We start from the raw sequence: 17,383 nt of genomic DNA, 5'->3' as shown, positions 1-17,383 counted from the left end.
CCCACACCCCCAAGTCCTGTCTCTCCAGGTGATATACTTGAACCTTTCACCTTGAAATTCAACCATACTTTGAGATGAAATGGGTGGGAGGGAAAAAAGGTCAGAACATCCCATCTTGTGGGTTTTGGGTTTATTTCTGGACTAAAGGCAGTGACTACTCAATTCAGCTCAAGAACAGGAAGAAAACCAGGTATGTGGAATCACTATGACTTGGCTTAGAAATCTAAACACTTGGGACCAGAGAGATAGCGCAGTGGTAGGGCATTTGCCTGGTACATGGCTGACCCGCAACCAACCTGGGTTTGATTCCCAGCATCTCATATGATCCCCGCAGAGCCAGGAATAATCCCAAGAGTCACCAGGTGTGGCTCAATTGCCCCCGGCCCCTCCACACACAAAAGAAACCTGAACACTGAACCAATGATCAGGGGGCTTCTGAAATTGGTTAACTAGGGAAACAGGCACAATCTAACAGGATATACAAACACAAAAACAGCACCAAGCCCAAGAGCCAAGACTTGGGACCACAGCATGGGAATAAATTTGTGTGTGGGCAACCTGCTCACACACATTCAGGGTCACACCAATCCCCACCATCTGGCAGCTTCACAGCCTGTTCCACATTAACCTAGAGTGTGCTGAGTCCAGCACTGGATGGCAGCCTGAACAGAAGTGAATTCCTCCTCCCTTACTTAAGCCTACTTCTCAGGACCACTGGAGATACTGCCAGACCAAAAATCTACCAGCTGCTACAAATTCTTCAGAAATGGGCTGGCTCAAGAGACAGAGTATATGCTTAATATGTGTGAAGCAGGGGCCAGAGAGATAGCATGGAAGTAGAACATTTGCCTTGTATGCAAAAGGACAGTGGTTCGAATCCCGGCATCCCATATTGTCCATCGTGCCTGCCAGAACTGATTTTTGAGTGTAGAGCCAGGAGTAACCCCTGAACGCTGCCGGGTGTGACCCAAAAACAAGAACAAAAACAAAATAATAATGTGTGAAGCACCTGTGGCTTTGACTTCTAACCCTACCAATGAATCACTGGGAGTGGTCTCTATACAAAACAAACCAACAACATAATACTGCTTAACAAAAATTCTAGACATCAAAATGCAAGCCAAAGCACAAGTATACGGCTTCTGTGCTCATTGAGGGCGAATATGTAATAACAATGAAGTGGCCTAGCAAATGCTAAAGCTGGGGAACAGGTAGAGAAGACACTCACCATCTCATCCAGGGCGTAGCGCAAGAGGCCATGCTCATAAAGAATGAAGAATCGCCGCTGCCATTTCTGCAACAGAGCAGAGTTGAATGGTTAGTAGGGCCCTAGCTACAAATCTCTGCTTGCTGAGTGCCCAGAGGTCACCAACCTCCACCTAAAGAACAAGGGTTCCAAAACTTCCATTTTCAGGACAGCTGGTAGAAAGGGAGGACCCAAGGCAGAAGAGCAGTGACTTCTTAGCCAGGTTTGGACCAGGGGAGAAGCCTCAGAATCCAGTGTTTTTCTTTACCAATTACTGAGACGTTCTCACCCCACCCCAACTTGAAAGCACCTCCAGAAACAGAAAAGGCTGTTTTGGTCAGTCATTTCTTTGTAAGAGTCCCTCAGAGAACGAGCAGTCAAAGAATGCCAGGCATTAATTTCCTACTTCTGAAAAAATCTGCAAAACTGCTATAAAAGGGTTGTTCCATGATGCAGGAAAGTGGGAGATGGGAAAAAGGCAAGCAAACTCCAAAATTCATGGAGGAGAGAGGAGCCAACAGAAATCAAAACTGAAGAGGAATGAGACCACAGGAATGTCCAGGGAGTGACCAACTGGCAAAAGCACCCCTGCCCCATCCCCGCCCAAAGAGCAGGCTACTGGGCCACCAGAGGCTCCAGGGCACTAAAAGCAAAACAGAAATGGTAGTGAGAGCATCAGGCCACATCAGAGCAGTCTCTAGAACAGAGACTATTGGTCCCTGAATCCCAGAGATCATCATGATCCATTTTCAATATTTCTTTTTTTTTTTTTTTTTTTTTTTTTTTTTTTTTTTTTTTTTTTTTTGGTTTTTGGGTCACACCTGGCAGTGCTCAGGGGTTATTCCTGGCTCCAGGCTCAGAAATTGCTCCTGGCAGGCACAGGGGACCATATGGGGCGCCGGGATTCGAACCGATGACCTCCTGCATGAAAGGCAAACGCCTTACCTCCATGCTATCTCTCCGGCCCCCATTTTCAATATTTCTAAAAGCCCAACAAAACTCATATTTTATAGATGACAGGTCATAAGAATTAAAATCCTGTTCCTTTGCTCTGGGTCAGGATTTTATCATTTATAATAATGATTTTCCTATCAAAAGCTGTAAATAGTAATTCTGTTTGACCTAAATATATATTAAACAGGAGGGAGGTTCACTGTTAACAGCAGACACTGGAACACAGTTGTTCCTGTTGCCTCCTGCCTGAGTGGCATAAACAAGACTTAAATGGCCTTGCAAAGAGGACCTGGGTAGGCTGATTCTCCACTGGGTGTCTACGGAGAGCCACCTGGACTCCATCCAAGAAACATTTTCAAGGGTACTATTGTCTCAGAAGTCAGAGCCCATTCCAAAGAAACCCCCAAGACTCCAGACAATGCAAGGTCTGTGGGGGACAGTGAACCCCACCCCAGGGTGTAAACTTCATAGTGTAGAGACCAAGAGGCAGAAGAGCAGAGAACAAAAGGGCACAGAGCTGGAGCAATATATAATGTATAAGAAGCACCCAGACAAGTGGAAGAAGGAAGCTAAGCTTTAGACCATGATTTAGAATCAAAATCTGGCACAGGAACAAACCACTAGCTAAGGACAATGATGATTTGTTCATCTCACTGCTCTAGTTCAGGCCTTGCTGTTCCCAGCATTTTGTGCACAGCAGGGACCCACCCTGGTTGGAGTACTAGGAAAGATAGGGCAAAAAACAAAGCTTCCAAGTGATCAAGCTTCAGCAAAGCTCACAGGATAACTCCTGGGTGTAAAGGAGGAACAGGAGAAACTGCCTTAACACCAAAGAAATAGGGAGTCCAATTAGCATAATGCAAACATTTGCCAAACATTTTGCCTTTTCCATCAATCATAACCAGCAAAATTTGTGTATACGAGAGAGCAACTAATCTCTCTGCAGAGAAGACTAATCTTAACTACATACTGAGGACACCCTATCTTCACCTTCCCCAGGGAATCTAGAAGTTCTCCAAATAGGGGTTCCCTAATGCTCCTGCTACCCCAGATCCATCTTTTTAACTTTTCATCTCCCTGTTTATTGTGTCTTAAGACCTACAGATGGGCTCTGTTCTCTCACCCACCAAATTAGCTCAGATACCCTTACCCGAGAACGATGCACTGGGTTGTCAAAGTCAGTTCCATCTGGAGCCAGAAGCAGCCAGCCACCATAAATAGGTTTTGCCTAGGAAAGAAAGAAGAGGGAAGGTCATTAGCAGCCTTAAACCAGAGAGAACAGACTCACTGTCAAGTTCATGACAGTGCTACTGGAAACAGAAGTCATCTCCACTCAGCACAAGCCACTCATCTCATTCCTCAGCCACAGGCCTCATCTTCAAGGAAGATGTTGGAGAGCAAGAGGCTCATGGAGGTCAGCAGCATCTGGCATAGAGATGGAAATGCAAAACACAGTGGGAGTCCAAAACACTGCAGAATACAGGAACTACTAAGAAACAGATGCCTCCCCCAACTTCCTAATCAAGCCATGTAAATCAGGAAAAAGGCATTTTCTTCAGTAACTCACATGAGTACCAATGAAAGCTAGCTATCTCATGTGAATGAAACAATCAAAAGCTTTCAGCCTAATGGTACAAAATAGGGCCATGGGCTGAGGACACACAGGGAGGTTGAGGGGTTCAATGCCCAGAACTGTGTGAAACCCTCAGCATGATTCAGACCAACAACTATCAAGCCAGGAGTTGCCCCTGAACACCACTGGGTGTGGGCCAAAAACCAAACAAATAAAAAGAACCTGTGCTGAATCCCAGATTAATGTACCTACAAGCTGTGACCTTGGGGCTAAAAACCTTTTCAAGAGTCCCAAATCTCTCATTTGAAAGGCCCAGGGGTAAATATAATTATAGAACAAACACTTCATGATGTCTGTGTAAAGACTGATGAGATCATATAAAACATAAAGTACAAGCATGCAAAAGGTATGGCCACTACAGAATTTAAACATAGAATTAGCCACAACTCAGAATTCTACTGCAAGATATATCCATCCACCCAAGAAAACAGAAAATAGGTGCTCAAACAGAAATCTGCCCATGAGTTTTTATAGCAGTATTACACACATTCATCAACAGGAGAAAAGAAGGCCAATGCTGATAAACAGATAAATGGATAAACAAAATAGTCTGCCCACACAATAAAATGTTATTCAAAAATAAAAGGCATATGTAGTATTAAAACATGGATGACCTTTAAAAGTGAATGGAGTAAATGAAGGCTGTCACAAAAGGACATGTATTGTAAGACTGGTCCAGAATAAGTAAATCCATAGAAAGAGAAGGAAGAATAAAGGATGAAGGGAATGAAAATTAGAAGTGATTGTTTGGGGCCGGACAGATAGTACAGCGGCGTTTGCCTTGCAAGCAGCCAACCCAGGACCTATACTGTGGTTGGTTTGAATCCCAGCATCCCATATGGTCCTGTCCGTCCCACCCCCCCCACCCCACCCCCGTGCCTGCCAGGAGCTATTTCTGAGTAGATAGCCAGGAGTAACCCCTGAGCACTGCCTGGTGTGGTTCAAAAACTAAAAAAAAAAAAAAGTGATTGTTTGCTGTCACTTCAGTCCATGGTACCACAATATTAAATTAAAATTTATTAAAATTTATTAAATAAAAAATAAAAACAAAATACAAAAAACAGGGCCACAGAGATACATTGGTAGATCACTTCCTTGCACATGGCTGACCCAGGTTCAATTCCCTGTATCCCAAATGGTTTCCAGAGGCCCACTAGAAATAATGCCAGGAGTACAGAGCCAGGAGAAAATTTCACACAGCTCAGTGTGGCTCAGAAACTAACATATTCGGGGCCAGAGAGATAGCATGGAGGTAAGGCGTTTGCCTTTCATGCAGGTCATTGGTTCGAATCCCGGCGCCCCATATGGTCCCCCGTGCCTGCCAGGAGCAATTTCTGAGCCTGGAGCCAGGAATAACCCCTGAGCACTGCCGGGTGTGACCCAAAAACCACAAAAAAAAAAAAAAAAAGAAGAAGAAACTAACATATTCATTCTCCTAATACTTCTCTCGAAACCCAGCTCCTAATAAACAAAGCCTACAAATCAAGCACTATGCACAATTTTCCAGCCTATCAATTTTTGGGTTTTTTGTTTTGTTTTGGGCCACACCTGAGGGTGTTGAGGGGTTGCTCCTGGCTTTGCACTCAGGAATTTCTCCTGATGAACTCGGGGAGCCACATGGGATGCTGGGATTGAACCCAGGTCAGCTGCATGCAAGATAAGCACCCCACTTGCTATACTATCACTCCAGCCCCTGGCCTAGTAATATTTAATAAATGCTAGCTTTTTTTTCCTTCTTGTTTTGGGGTCACTCCCAATTCTGTACTTGGGAGCTTACTCCAAGGAGTAGTTGGGGAACTATGTGGTACTGAAGATCAAACACAGAGCTATGAGAAGCAACACATGCTCTTTTAGCCCTTTTTTATCATTTCTCTGACCCTTTCTTTTTTCTCTTTTTTTCTTTTTTTTTGGTTTTTGGGCCACACCCATTGACCGCTCAGGGGTTACTCCCGGCTATGCGCTCAGAAGTCGCTCCTGGTTTGGGGGACCATATGGGATGCCAGGGGATCGAACCACGGTCCGGTCCGTCCTAGGCTAGCGCAGGCAAGGCAGACACCTTACCTCTAGCACCACCACGCCGACCCCCCTTTTTTTTTCTATTTCAAAAGTATAAAACCCTAGAGGTCAGAAAGATAGTACCGGGGTTAAGGTGCTTGCCTGGCATGTAATCAACCCCAGCTTGATCCCTGGCACCACCCAACTCCCATGAGTACCACTGGGCTTGGCCCCCAAACAAAACAAATGAACAAAAAATATAAAAAACCTTGAAGTAGCTGCTCAACATGGGTTTTAAAGACCTAGACATTCTATTCCAGCCTTTTCAGCTACACCCAAATTGTGAGAAAGAGCTAGGAAGGGTACAACAAAGAACAATTTATATACTACCCTTTGGAGGCAGTAATGCAAAACCCCAAACTAAGACTATTTATTTACACAGGTAGACTGATTTCTGGCTTAGCCTTCGGGGGTCTCCTAACATATTTTTATTCAGTACCCTAGAGCATGGGAGGCCCGTCACATCATCTCATTTTATAGTCACAGAATCTGTGACTCAGAAGGGTCACTTGTCAGAGGTCAAAGCACAAGGTGAGTCAAGAACAAACTCTTGAACTAGCAGAAACATCAAGGACTCTGGGAAAGCCTAAGCTTCTACTGTAAATATGAACAGAGAAGGTAAGAGGGGCTTCGGGCAGGGGGTACAGAGCTGGCAAGAAACCAGGGAATGGACTCTGGGGTATGAGGAACGAATGTCTGTCTGGGAAAGCAGAAGCTAAAAGAACAGAAACCTGTTTTCTGACCAAACCCAGTACTGCCCAGTCATCCCCCAGGCAGGCAAGACATTTGGCCTCTCTATGTTCATTGAAGGAAAAGGTACTGCCTCTCAGAAGTCGGCACACACAGGATAGACAGGTTAACAACTGCCTAAGTGTATCCTGGGCCAAGTGACTTCTCAGTCCTACAAAATCAGATGGTTAAACCACATGCCACAACTCCTTTGTCTGAGCTAGCTTGTACGTCACTCTCTAGCCTTTCTACAGAGGACTTTGGAATGATTTCATACGCTCAGCTACATCCACCTGCACTTCCCCACAAGGAGCAGGTAGAGACCTGTAAGACTGGCCTGCACTTCTTTGAGAACTCACTCAGACTGTGTCTCCCCTCCCCCAGATCACCACTGCCCCCCATTACCCAGGTGCTACAAACCAGAGAGGTGCCACCATCCACCTCATCACACAGATCTGCCCAAAAGAGCCCCTTTCCAGGGAACACAGGTTGTACTGCAGGGTGGGAAGGCTGCCTCAGTAAAGGCAAAAAAAAAAAAAAAAAGAAACAAATGTTCTGAGAAGAGGAACAGGCCGATTCCATCGTAATCATCAGCAAAGCAAATCTACAAACCAGAGAGTGGTGGCCTAGGGCTGGGGAGAAAGGAAAGATAGAAAATGACAGACAGCTCCAAGGATGCACTGATTCTTTCTGGGCTAGTGAAAATATTCTAAAATAGATAGTGAAAATGGTTACCAAACTCTGGGAATATATTGTCATTCAAGTCAACTACCTGGCATATTAACTTTACCAAGAAAACTATTGGGGAAAAGGAACTTTCATTCACTGTTGGTGACACGATCAACTTGTCCAATCTCTTTGCAAAACAACACAGACTCCTCTCAAAATTAAGAACCAAGAAGCTGGAGAGAGAGTAAAAGTTGGTTATGGTGCTTGCCTTGCATACAGCCAACCCAGTTCAATCTCTGCCATCCTATATGATTCCCAAGCACCATCAAGTGTGACCCCAAAAAAACAAATACTCCAAAAACTAAGACTTGAGCTTCCACATAATCCAGTACTTCCACTTTTGGGCATCCATCCCAAGGTCCCAAAAACACTACTTCAAAATGACTTTTATACTCCTATGCTCATTGCAGCACTCTTCACAATAGCCAAAATCTGGTAACAACCTAAGTGTCCAAAGACAGATAAACAAGTCAAGGAACATATACCAGTGGAATACTACTTGACTGTTAGAAATTATAAAAGCATGTGATCTGCTGCTATGTGGATGAAACTAGAGATTATCATGCTGAATGAAGTTTAGTCAGGAGAGGGATAGACACGAAATGACACTGCTCATATACAGGGTGTAAAGAAATATAAGTAAGGGAATAATAATGGTAACAATGGCTGAAGGCAACAGAACAGTGAAAACCACTCTAAAGAACTGAGTTTACTAAGGGGTTGAGGATGGATCCTTAACTAAAGGCAGAAGGAAGTGGACTCTTTGGAAGAATGCATGGTGCTAGAAAGTTGTGTGCATGAAACTTATTTTAAATATTATTGTAAAGCAGTAATTAAATTAAATGCATGAGGCCAGGATTCAGTTCTTGGAAACACACACACACACACACACACACACACACACACACACACACACTTGGAAACACACACACACTTGGAAACACACACACACATACACACACAGCTAAAAAGTTATTAGCAGAGTCATGGAGATAAAATTAATATCTGAACACATGCTTTACAAGCAGAACTGTGGGTTCAATCTCCGGAGCTACATAGCACCATACTGGGAATGATACCAAACATCACTTAGTAAGGTAAAAAAAAAAATTTACCAAGGCCTTTCTCAGGCTGCAAGAAAGCAAAGATAAATAAGAGACTGTGCCTATATTCAGGAACTCATAGTCCAAAAGGTATATACACTATAAACATCATTCTCCCAAATCAAAGAAAGCGAAGTATCTTGGGTTGAGTAAAAAGACTTCTGTTTAGTTGACTCTGACCCAGTCTGATTTGGGAAACTTCCCTCAAAGAGGCAGGTATAATTTCAGAGAACACTGATCCTATCCATTGGTTTGTAGGAAGGGAACAGAAACATGCCAGACACACAGGTCTAAGAGAAGCAAGCCAGATAGCAGAAAGAAAAGGTAGAGTGAAAAGCTACTGAAAAGACTGCACTGGTGCCTACACCTGAATGATAAATAGCACCAGTTGACTCCTATTGCAGCCACCAGGTCATTGGGAGAAAGGATTACTTACTGGTCACCATGCGCTACTATCAATTGAGCAAATGGAGTGCTAGAGGACAGAACAGGAAGGAGGTGAAGGCTCCCTAACACATATACAGGTGGGTAGCCTGGCAGTGCTCTTTGGGTATCAGTTTTTATTTTGTTTGGGACCATACACACCTGGCAGTTCTCAGGGGCTTCTCCTGGCTGGCTCTTTTCTGGGCAGGAGGGTGGGGAGTGTCCACACCTGGTAGTGTTCTAGGGATTCTTTACCAATGGTCCTCAAACTATTTAAATAGGGGGCTAGTTCACTGTCCCTCAGACCATTGGATGGCCGGACTATAGTAAAAACAAAAACTATGAACAAATTCCTATGCACACTGCATATATCTTATTTTTAAGTGAAGAAACAAAACAGGAACAAATACGTTATTTGGCCCACGGGCTACAGTTTGAGGACCACTGTTAGACAATAATGGCAGCAGCTGAAACAAAGGAAGGTAGAAAGGTAGGTAAATTTGTTGTACAAAGCTTATTTGCAAGCCAGTGAGAAGGCAACTTTATCATACAAAGCAGCCTAGGCAGTTCTGCCTTCAGCTACATAGCACCTTACTAAGAAAGAATATCCGGGCTCTGTAACCTGCCCCTGAGCCTGCAGGCCCACCCATGGGGACAGTCCCTTGTTCCTTTTGTCCATCCTGGCCTCCTACCCCAGAGGATGCAGTATCTCCTCCTGTCCAGGACCTCCACACTATACTGTTCCCATCTTCTCTCCATCTACACTCCCACTCAACCTTCTCAGTTCCACTAAAACATCTCTGCATTCAAGGAGCCCATCCTGACTGCTTGGAGTCCTGCCTGAGTCATGCTGCTTTAGACGCTGCTTCTCGAACTGGCTCGGTGCCCAAATGTAGAGTGTCCCACAAGCTGCAGTCCCCAACCAGATTAGATGCATACAGGAAGTTTTGTAAGGCCCATTCCGCCCTAGAAGGGCCTGAGGCATTCTTTTCCTCAGATTCCCAGGATAAGCAGGCTCCATGTACTGAAAGACTGTGTGTGCCAAAAAGGCTCTGAATGCTGTGTTGACTGAACTCTGATTCCTGGCAGATGGGGTGGGCAGTCTTATTCCTCCTAAGTGTCAATAAAATCCTCACCACTGTATTTTTGAGTGTTATATCTTGAAAGTGGAAAATGGTCCTAAGACTTGGCAATAGAGGAACAACAGTTCTAAGTCCTCTAGGTTTTCTCCAAGTTCTTTGTCATTCAGGTCAGAATGTAGTCTCTGGTTTATGGGGTCTTTGGATAAAAGATGATTTAGTAGAAAAGGAAGTAGCTCAGAATGGGCCTGGACTGGTGTATTCCCTTGAGGTAATTTCCTGGGAAGGGGCATTATACAGGAACAGATTTCTGGCTCATCCTGGGCTCTGCTGCTCAGAAGCATGGCAGCAAAGACTAAACTGCTACTCCCCTAGCCAAGAGCACCATCACACCCTCAAGGAGTCCCCCACGTATCCAGGCCAGAATACTGCCCAGATATAAGGCTTGGGGAGCTGACACTCCTATCTGGCAATAACAAAGAAACTTCTGCTTCAGAGGTAAAGGAAGGAGCCACACCAGGAAACCTGGACTCTGGCCTCCACCTAAACTTCAGGCGTACTTCCCACTGGAACAGTGAGAGAGGTCCCTGACACAACAGAATAGGAAAAAGCCAGGTCTCCAGAGAACAATCCCCCTGCTGCTGAGCATTAGGAGGAAAGCTGAAATGGGTGAATGAAGAAAGAAGCATGTCAGAATTACCAAAGGTCTTAAAACATCCATGGTTAACATCCCCACAGGAATTATGAACTGAATATATGAAAACACAAATAACCTCAGCACAAAATAGAACCTCATGGAGCCAGTCCACTTTGGCATCATCCCAATTTGGGATGTGAAATTTCTCTTTTACTTTATGATGATGAATCCTCTCCTTTTCTTTCTCATATTTCCTAAACAATTTTTTTTTACTTTAGGGAAAAAAGTAAAAAAAATTTTTTAAAAAGCTGAAATTAAAAGCTCAATTGGATGAGTTCAACAGAAGAATGATGGAGATCATGAATCATTGAACTAGAAGACACAACTGTAAGATATTTTCCCAATCAGACAAGATAGAAAATGTATTTTAAGAAGTAGTGGTGGGGTGGGGGTGATAAAGTGTTGAGATCTGTGGAATAATAAAAGGAAACCTTAACTTTCTTTCATCAGTTCTGTGTGTGAGGAGAAGTGAAAAGGGCAGACCAGAAAGGGTGCTCAAAGAATGGATGGGAATTCCCCAAACATGGCAAGGGCCATTACATATAGATTCAAAAAGCTGTGAGTTCCAAAAGATAAGCCAAAGTAATTCATACTAACCCAAACAATTAAATTTCTGATTACTGAGAACAAAGAAAAACTCTTGAAAGCAGTCAAAGGGAAAATGATGGCTTATAGGAGAAAACCAAATGCAACAACTGGATTTTTTGTCAGAACCACTGAGGTCAGTGGAAAATGAGGATACTTACTAGACACTGAAAGAAAACAAGTGGTGTCCCAGACATCTATACCAAGTAAAAATATACATCAAGAATCAAAGAAAGGGCCCAGAGAGATAGCACAGCGGCGTTTGCCTTGCAAGCATCCGATCCAGGACCAAAGGTGGTTGGTTCGAATCCCGATGTTCCATATGGTCCCCCGTGCCTGCCAGGAGCTATTTCTGAGCAGACAGCCAGGAGTAACCCCTGAGCAATGCTGGGTGTGGCCCCCCCCCAAAAAAAAAAAAAAAAGAATCAAAGAAAAACCAAAACATCCTCAGATGTAGAAGGAAAAGTAAGAGACTTTGCTAACAGATCTATCCTACTAAAAGAAGTTTTCTAAAGAGAGAAAAAAAATACTATAAAAGAACTTTCTGTCATTAATAGGAAGCAAGAACACAGTAAGAAAACCTCTCTCTACTCTTCTCCAGTAAGAAAAACCTCTCTCCTCCCCTCCCCTCTTCTCCCCCTCCCTCTCCCCCCCTCTCATATTTTTTGGGTCACACCCAGTAGCACTCAGGGGTTACTCCTGGCTCTACGCTCAGAAATCAATCCTTGCAGGCTGGGGGGAGAGGGGGCGCACATATGGGATGCCGAGATTCAAATCAGCGTCCTTCAGCATGCAAGGCAAACACCCTACCTCCATGCTATCTCTCCCCCAGCAGTGCTCATGGGTTACTCCTGGTTCTGTGATCAGAAATCGCCATTGGCAGGCTCAGGGACCATATGAGATGCCTGGGATCAAACCAGGTCTGTTCCAGGTCAGCTGTGTGCAAGGCAAATGCCCTACCACTGTGCTATCACTGGCCCATGGCTTTACTTCTCTTGAGTTTTCTAAATGATGTCTGACTGAAGCAGGAATAGAAATACCAACTAATACTGTTCTAAATTATATAGAGGACAGACTTAAAACCAATCACATTTTGTAAAAAAAGGCAAAGGAGGGGCCGGGCGGTGGCGCTAAAGGTAAGGTGCCTGCCTTGCCTGCGCTAGCCTTGGACGGACCGCGGTTCGATCCCCCAGTGTCCCATATGGTCCCCCAAGCCAGGAGCAACTTCTGAGCACATAGCCAGGAGTAACCCCTGAGCGTTACCGGGTGTGGCCCAAAAACCAAAAAAAAAAAAAAAAGGCAAAGGAATATAAGTGGATGTAGGTATTCCCTTAACTTGACCAACAGAGTATGGCAATTAGAAGTGTATAACTAAATGTATGCAGCAATCACTGAGAATCTATATCCAAAAAATAATCCATAGTAAAGAAAAACATGGAGGGGCCGGCGAGGTGGCGCTAGAGGTAAGGTGTCTGCCTTGCAAGCGCTAGCCAAGGAAAGATTGCGACCCTGGTTCGATTCCCTGGCGTCCCATATGGTCCCCCCAAGCCAGGGGCAATTTCTGAGCACTTAGCCCGGAGTAACCCCTGAGCATCAAATGGATGTGGCCTGAAAAACCAAAACCAAAAAAAAAAAAAAAAAAAAAAGCATGGGCCAGAGCAATAGCACAGCAGGGCATTTGCCTTGCATGTGGCCAACCCAGATTTGATCCTAGGCATCTCATATGGTTCCCCGAGCTTGCCAGGAGCAATATCTGAGTACAGAGCCAGGAGTAACCCTTGAGCAACAATGAATGTGGCCCAACCCGCCCCCACAAAATATAGGGGGAGAAAAAGCACTATAAACAAATATTAAAATTCCTTTAATAAGTTTAAACACAGGTTCAGGAACATGGCTCAGTGGCAGAGCACAGAGCATGTGACTGGCATACATAAGATCCTGGGTTCTACAGCATTTAAAAAAAAAAAAAGAGGGGCCAGGGAGATAGCATGGAGATAAGGTGTTTGCCTTGCATGCAGAAGGACGGTAGTCCGAATTCCAAATCCCAACATTCTGTATGGTCCCCCAAGCCTGCAAGGAGTGATTTCTGAGCGTAGAGCTAGGAGTAACTCTGAGAGCTGCCGGGTGTGAACACTCCCAAAAGAAAGAGGGGCCTGAGAGAGAGCACATCAGTAGGGCATTTGCCTTGCATGCAGCCCACCCAGGAGGGACCAGGTTCAATTCTCGGCACCCATATGGTCCCTCAGCCTGCCAGGGGTGATTTCTGAGTGCAGAGCCAGGAGTGACCCCTAAGTGCCACTGGGTGTGGCCCAATAACCAATTTATCAATAAATAAATTAATTAAAAAATAAAAATAAAGACAGAAAAGAAAAACTACATAAAAATTTCAAGCAAACTAAAAAATAAAAATAAAACAGAAAACAAAAATAATTATGGCTTAACCCTTACTACATAAATGAGTATCTGCAAATAAACAGAACTAAACAATGTATTTAAATTGTTATACAAACAGACCATGTAAATTATTCCAGGAATGCAAGACTGGCTTAACACTCAAGAAAAAAAAGAAACCTTATTAATCATTTAAAGAATTGTGAACACATTAATTGATACAGAAAAATATGACAAAATTCAGCACTATTTATGACTTTAAAAGATAAAAGGGATTGAAAAGATACAAGTGAATAAGGATCTTGTGATCCCTGGTATCATAAATGACCCCCTGGCACCTCCAGGAGTGGTGGACAGAAAACAAAGCCAAAAGAGTGCTGAACACAAAGAGGTGAGTGCTGAGCCCGAACTTCTCTCTCACAACACGCATGACAACAAAAACAACAGCAGCAACAAGAAATGAAGCTTCTTTAAAAAGCAGAAATTAGGGGCCGGGTAGGTGGCGCTGGAGGTAAGGTGTCTGCCTTGCAAGCGCTAGCCAAGGAAGGACCGCGGTTCGATCCCCCGGCGTCCCATATGGTCCCCCCAAGCCAGGGGCGATTTCTGAGCACATAGCCAGGAGTAACCCCTGAGCGTCAAACGGGTGTGGCCCAAAAACCAAAAAAAAAAAAAAAAAAAAAAAAAAAAAGCAGAAATTACAGATAAAAAGCATCTATTAAAAAAAAAACAGAAATAATTTTATATATAACAGGAGATAGTGAAAGACTTTCCCTAAAAGGCAAAGAAACTAGACAATGATGGATGCTCACTCAGAACTCTGATTTTACCCAATGCTACAATTTCTAGCCAATGCAGCAAGGCAGAGAAAGGAAATAAAAGGCATGTGCGGTAAGAAAGAAGAAACAGAATATTTACAAGTGATATAATTGCCTATGTAATTAATGGCATGGATTCTACAAAAATTTCTAGAACTAGTAAATTCAACAAGGTTGTAATATAGGATCAAATTTTAAAAATAAATTCTATTTCTTTATGGTAATAATGAATATACTAAACTAAAGAAACTAAAGTTAAACATGACATCTATCATTAAAAAAAAAAAAAAAAAAAAAACAAATACAGGGGCCAGAGTGGTGGCGCAGAGCGGTAAGGTGTCTACCTTGCCGGTGTTAGCCTAGGACAGACCATGGTTCGATCCTCTGGGGTCCCATATGGTCACCCAAGCCAGGAGCGATTTCTGAGTGCATAGCCATGAGTAACTCCTGAGCGTCACTGGGTATGGCCCACAAACCAAAACAAACAAACAAACAAAAAAAAAAAACCAAATACAGAGAGGATATCTTGGAACACATATGTAAAATTCACATGCTGTACTGCACAATCCTAATCATAGACCAAAGCCGTGCATTGTGTGTAACAACCCCAAACTGTTTCAAAAGACATAAAATGGACACGTATTTCTTTCGAACATTTTGTATTTTTTCTCTGACAGCTATTAAGTCTTACTAAATATTCCCTTATACAGTGATGATTCTAACCACTTTTTATCTTCTCTTTATGAGCTGTTCAACAAGGAATTTTGGTGAAAGGGTCCCCCAGTTTAATGCTTATGATTGAACCATGTCATGGGGATTGTTGGACTTGTTCTTACGGCCCCCATATGCACCAATAACGCCACTTGGCATTGCTCCTTTTTTGCATAGGCACATTAAAATGGTAAAATACTATACATACAAATAAGATCCTATCTAATAGAGATTGGAATACACAAATCTTGTAGTGCAAAGGGACCTTACACCCTGAACATTGACATAACGACCTGGCACAGGCCTCAGAAGAAAGGGCATTTTCCATTCACCCCTGAACCAGGGAAGGCATCCACGAAACATCCAGATTTGTCCATAACATCACCTGGAAGCAATCCTCTACCATGGAAGACCCTACCACTGCGCAGACATCGACTTGCTCAAGAGACTTCCCTTAACACTGAGAGGACTTAACAACAACAACGACCTGCTTACAGGACAGGGCTTCCTGCATTACCCTTTAATGGTGAGGTGAAACGAGAGGATGCTCCACGCCCTGACTTCAATGTAGGATATACAGATTCCAGTATCTTTAATACAGAAACATGATACCAACAACAGAGACTGTGTGAAAAATAAAAGTGTGTTGGCACTACAGACAATGTCTTGGATTGGACGATCTAGCTTGCCTGGAGCCTAGACTTGGTCTTATGCCAGGAAACTTCAGGGGTAGGGTCTCTTTATATTTAGGCCAAGGTTATTCCTTTCCATGCCCCTCATATTTTGGTGGGTCTATGCAAACAACAATTGCCACTCTAACACCGTTTTTACTGTGCTCCTTTGACTCTAATCCTTAAAAAAAAAAACAAACACTTAAAATTTGAGGTAAACTTAAGCTAATATGCATATAAATGGAAATGTAAAAAATGCTATGCCTCTAATGTTTAAGGAGTTACGTAAGCTTTATGGCTTTAGATTGCCTTGTGTTCTGTTAAGAAATTTTATAATGTGTTACAATCTGGGGACTTGAGGGACAAAGTAATTGTACATGAATTGTTTTATTTATCTTAATGTTCTTTGGCTGAAAGTTCAAAGTTAAGATATCAGCAAGGCGACTTCTTCTGAGAATTATGTTATGGGTGATTGTCCTTCCACTGTAACTTTACCTTGTCCTCTTTCTTTGCATATTTGTTCTCATAATTAAAAATAATTTAAAAAAATTCACATGCTGAAAACTATACAATGTTTATGGAAGAAATCAAACAGAAATTTAAAAACTGTAGCTATCTAGTATTCATAGAGTAGAAGATTCTAGGATGTCAATTCTCCAAATTGAAAAGCTCAGAAAAATAAAGATAGATCTAGACTAGATTATTTTTTTTTTTTTTTTTTTTTTTTTTGGTTTTTGGGCCACACCCAGTAACGCTCAGGGGTTACTCCTGGCTATGTGCTCAGAAGTTGCTCCTGGCTTGGGGGACCATATGGGACACCGGGGGATCGAACCGCGGTCCGTCCAAGGTTAGCGCAGGCAAGGCAGGCACCTTACCTTTAGCGCCACCGCCCGGCCCCTAGACTAGATTATTTTAAAGATCTTTTTGAAAAGGCAAAGAAATGAGAATTTTAATTGTTTAATTAGGGACTAAGGAATACAACATACTAGATGTTTAAGGCCTTACGCTTGATCCTTGAAATTACAACATAAAATAAATTTTAAATTTAAACTTTAAATTTTAAAAGGAGGGTGAGAGGTTTCAGAGGCAAAGGCAGCCATAGTCAAAGTGTAAGACCATGAGCACAGCACTGGTCTACATACACTGAATGTGAACCTGGGGGCACAGTCCTTTGGGACTCCCAGACCACAACAAAAGATATGAGCTCTAGTACACTGCAACCAAGTGTGTGCAGGCGCCCAAAATGAAGTGCACAAACACCAAAACTGAAGTGCACAGAATTAGAAATCAAGTCAACCTCTACTCATCATGACAACAAAAACAGAGGATATTCTTTTTAAATACGAAGAGGGGGATATCTATCCACTCAATTACAAGCTTATTATCTACTACACTAATTAAAACTGTGTAATATTCATGAAAGATTAGACAAATACACCGATCCATTCTAATTATGGGAAGCCAGACCAAGAAAAATAAACCCAACTAAATTTTTGATAAAGGTTTAGTAAGAGCAATTCAGTGAGAAGAAACATTCTCAACAAATGGTGCTGGAACTATTG

General features: G+C 43.0%; 1 protein-coding gene across 7 annotated transcripts in view; it reads right to left on the bottom strand.

Annotated features, from left to right (window-relative positions):
* The window catches only part of MPRIP (myosin phosphatase Rho interacting protein), a 151,316-nt gene that overhangs the window by 103,885 nt on the left and 30,048 nt on the right, over window positions 1-17,383 (bottom strand). For all 7 annotated transcript variants that reach the window (XM_049776742.1, XM_049776741.1, XM_049776740.1 and 4 more), the window contains exons 2-3: window positions 3,351-3,428; window positions 1,229-1,294 (exon numbers count right to left, since the gene is read on the bottom strand). In XM_049776742.1, the coding sequence (XP_049632699.1) occupies window positions 1,229-1,294; window positions 3,351-3,428 (144 nt within the window). The remainder of the gene's footprint in view (window positions 1-1,228; window positions 1,295-3,350; window positions 3,429-17,383) is intronic.

This window comes from Suncus etruscus, chromosome 7, assembly GCF_024139225.1.
Source record: "Suncus etruscus isolate mSunEtr1 chromosome 7, mSunEtr1.pri.cur, whole genome shotgun sequence".
Taxonomy (NCBI): domain Eukaryota; kingdom Metazoa; phylum Chordata; class Mammalia; order Eulipotyphla; family Soricidae; genus Suncus; species Suncus etruscus.
This window is presented reverse-complemented; position numbering and strand designations above follow the sequence as displayed.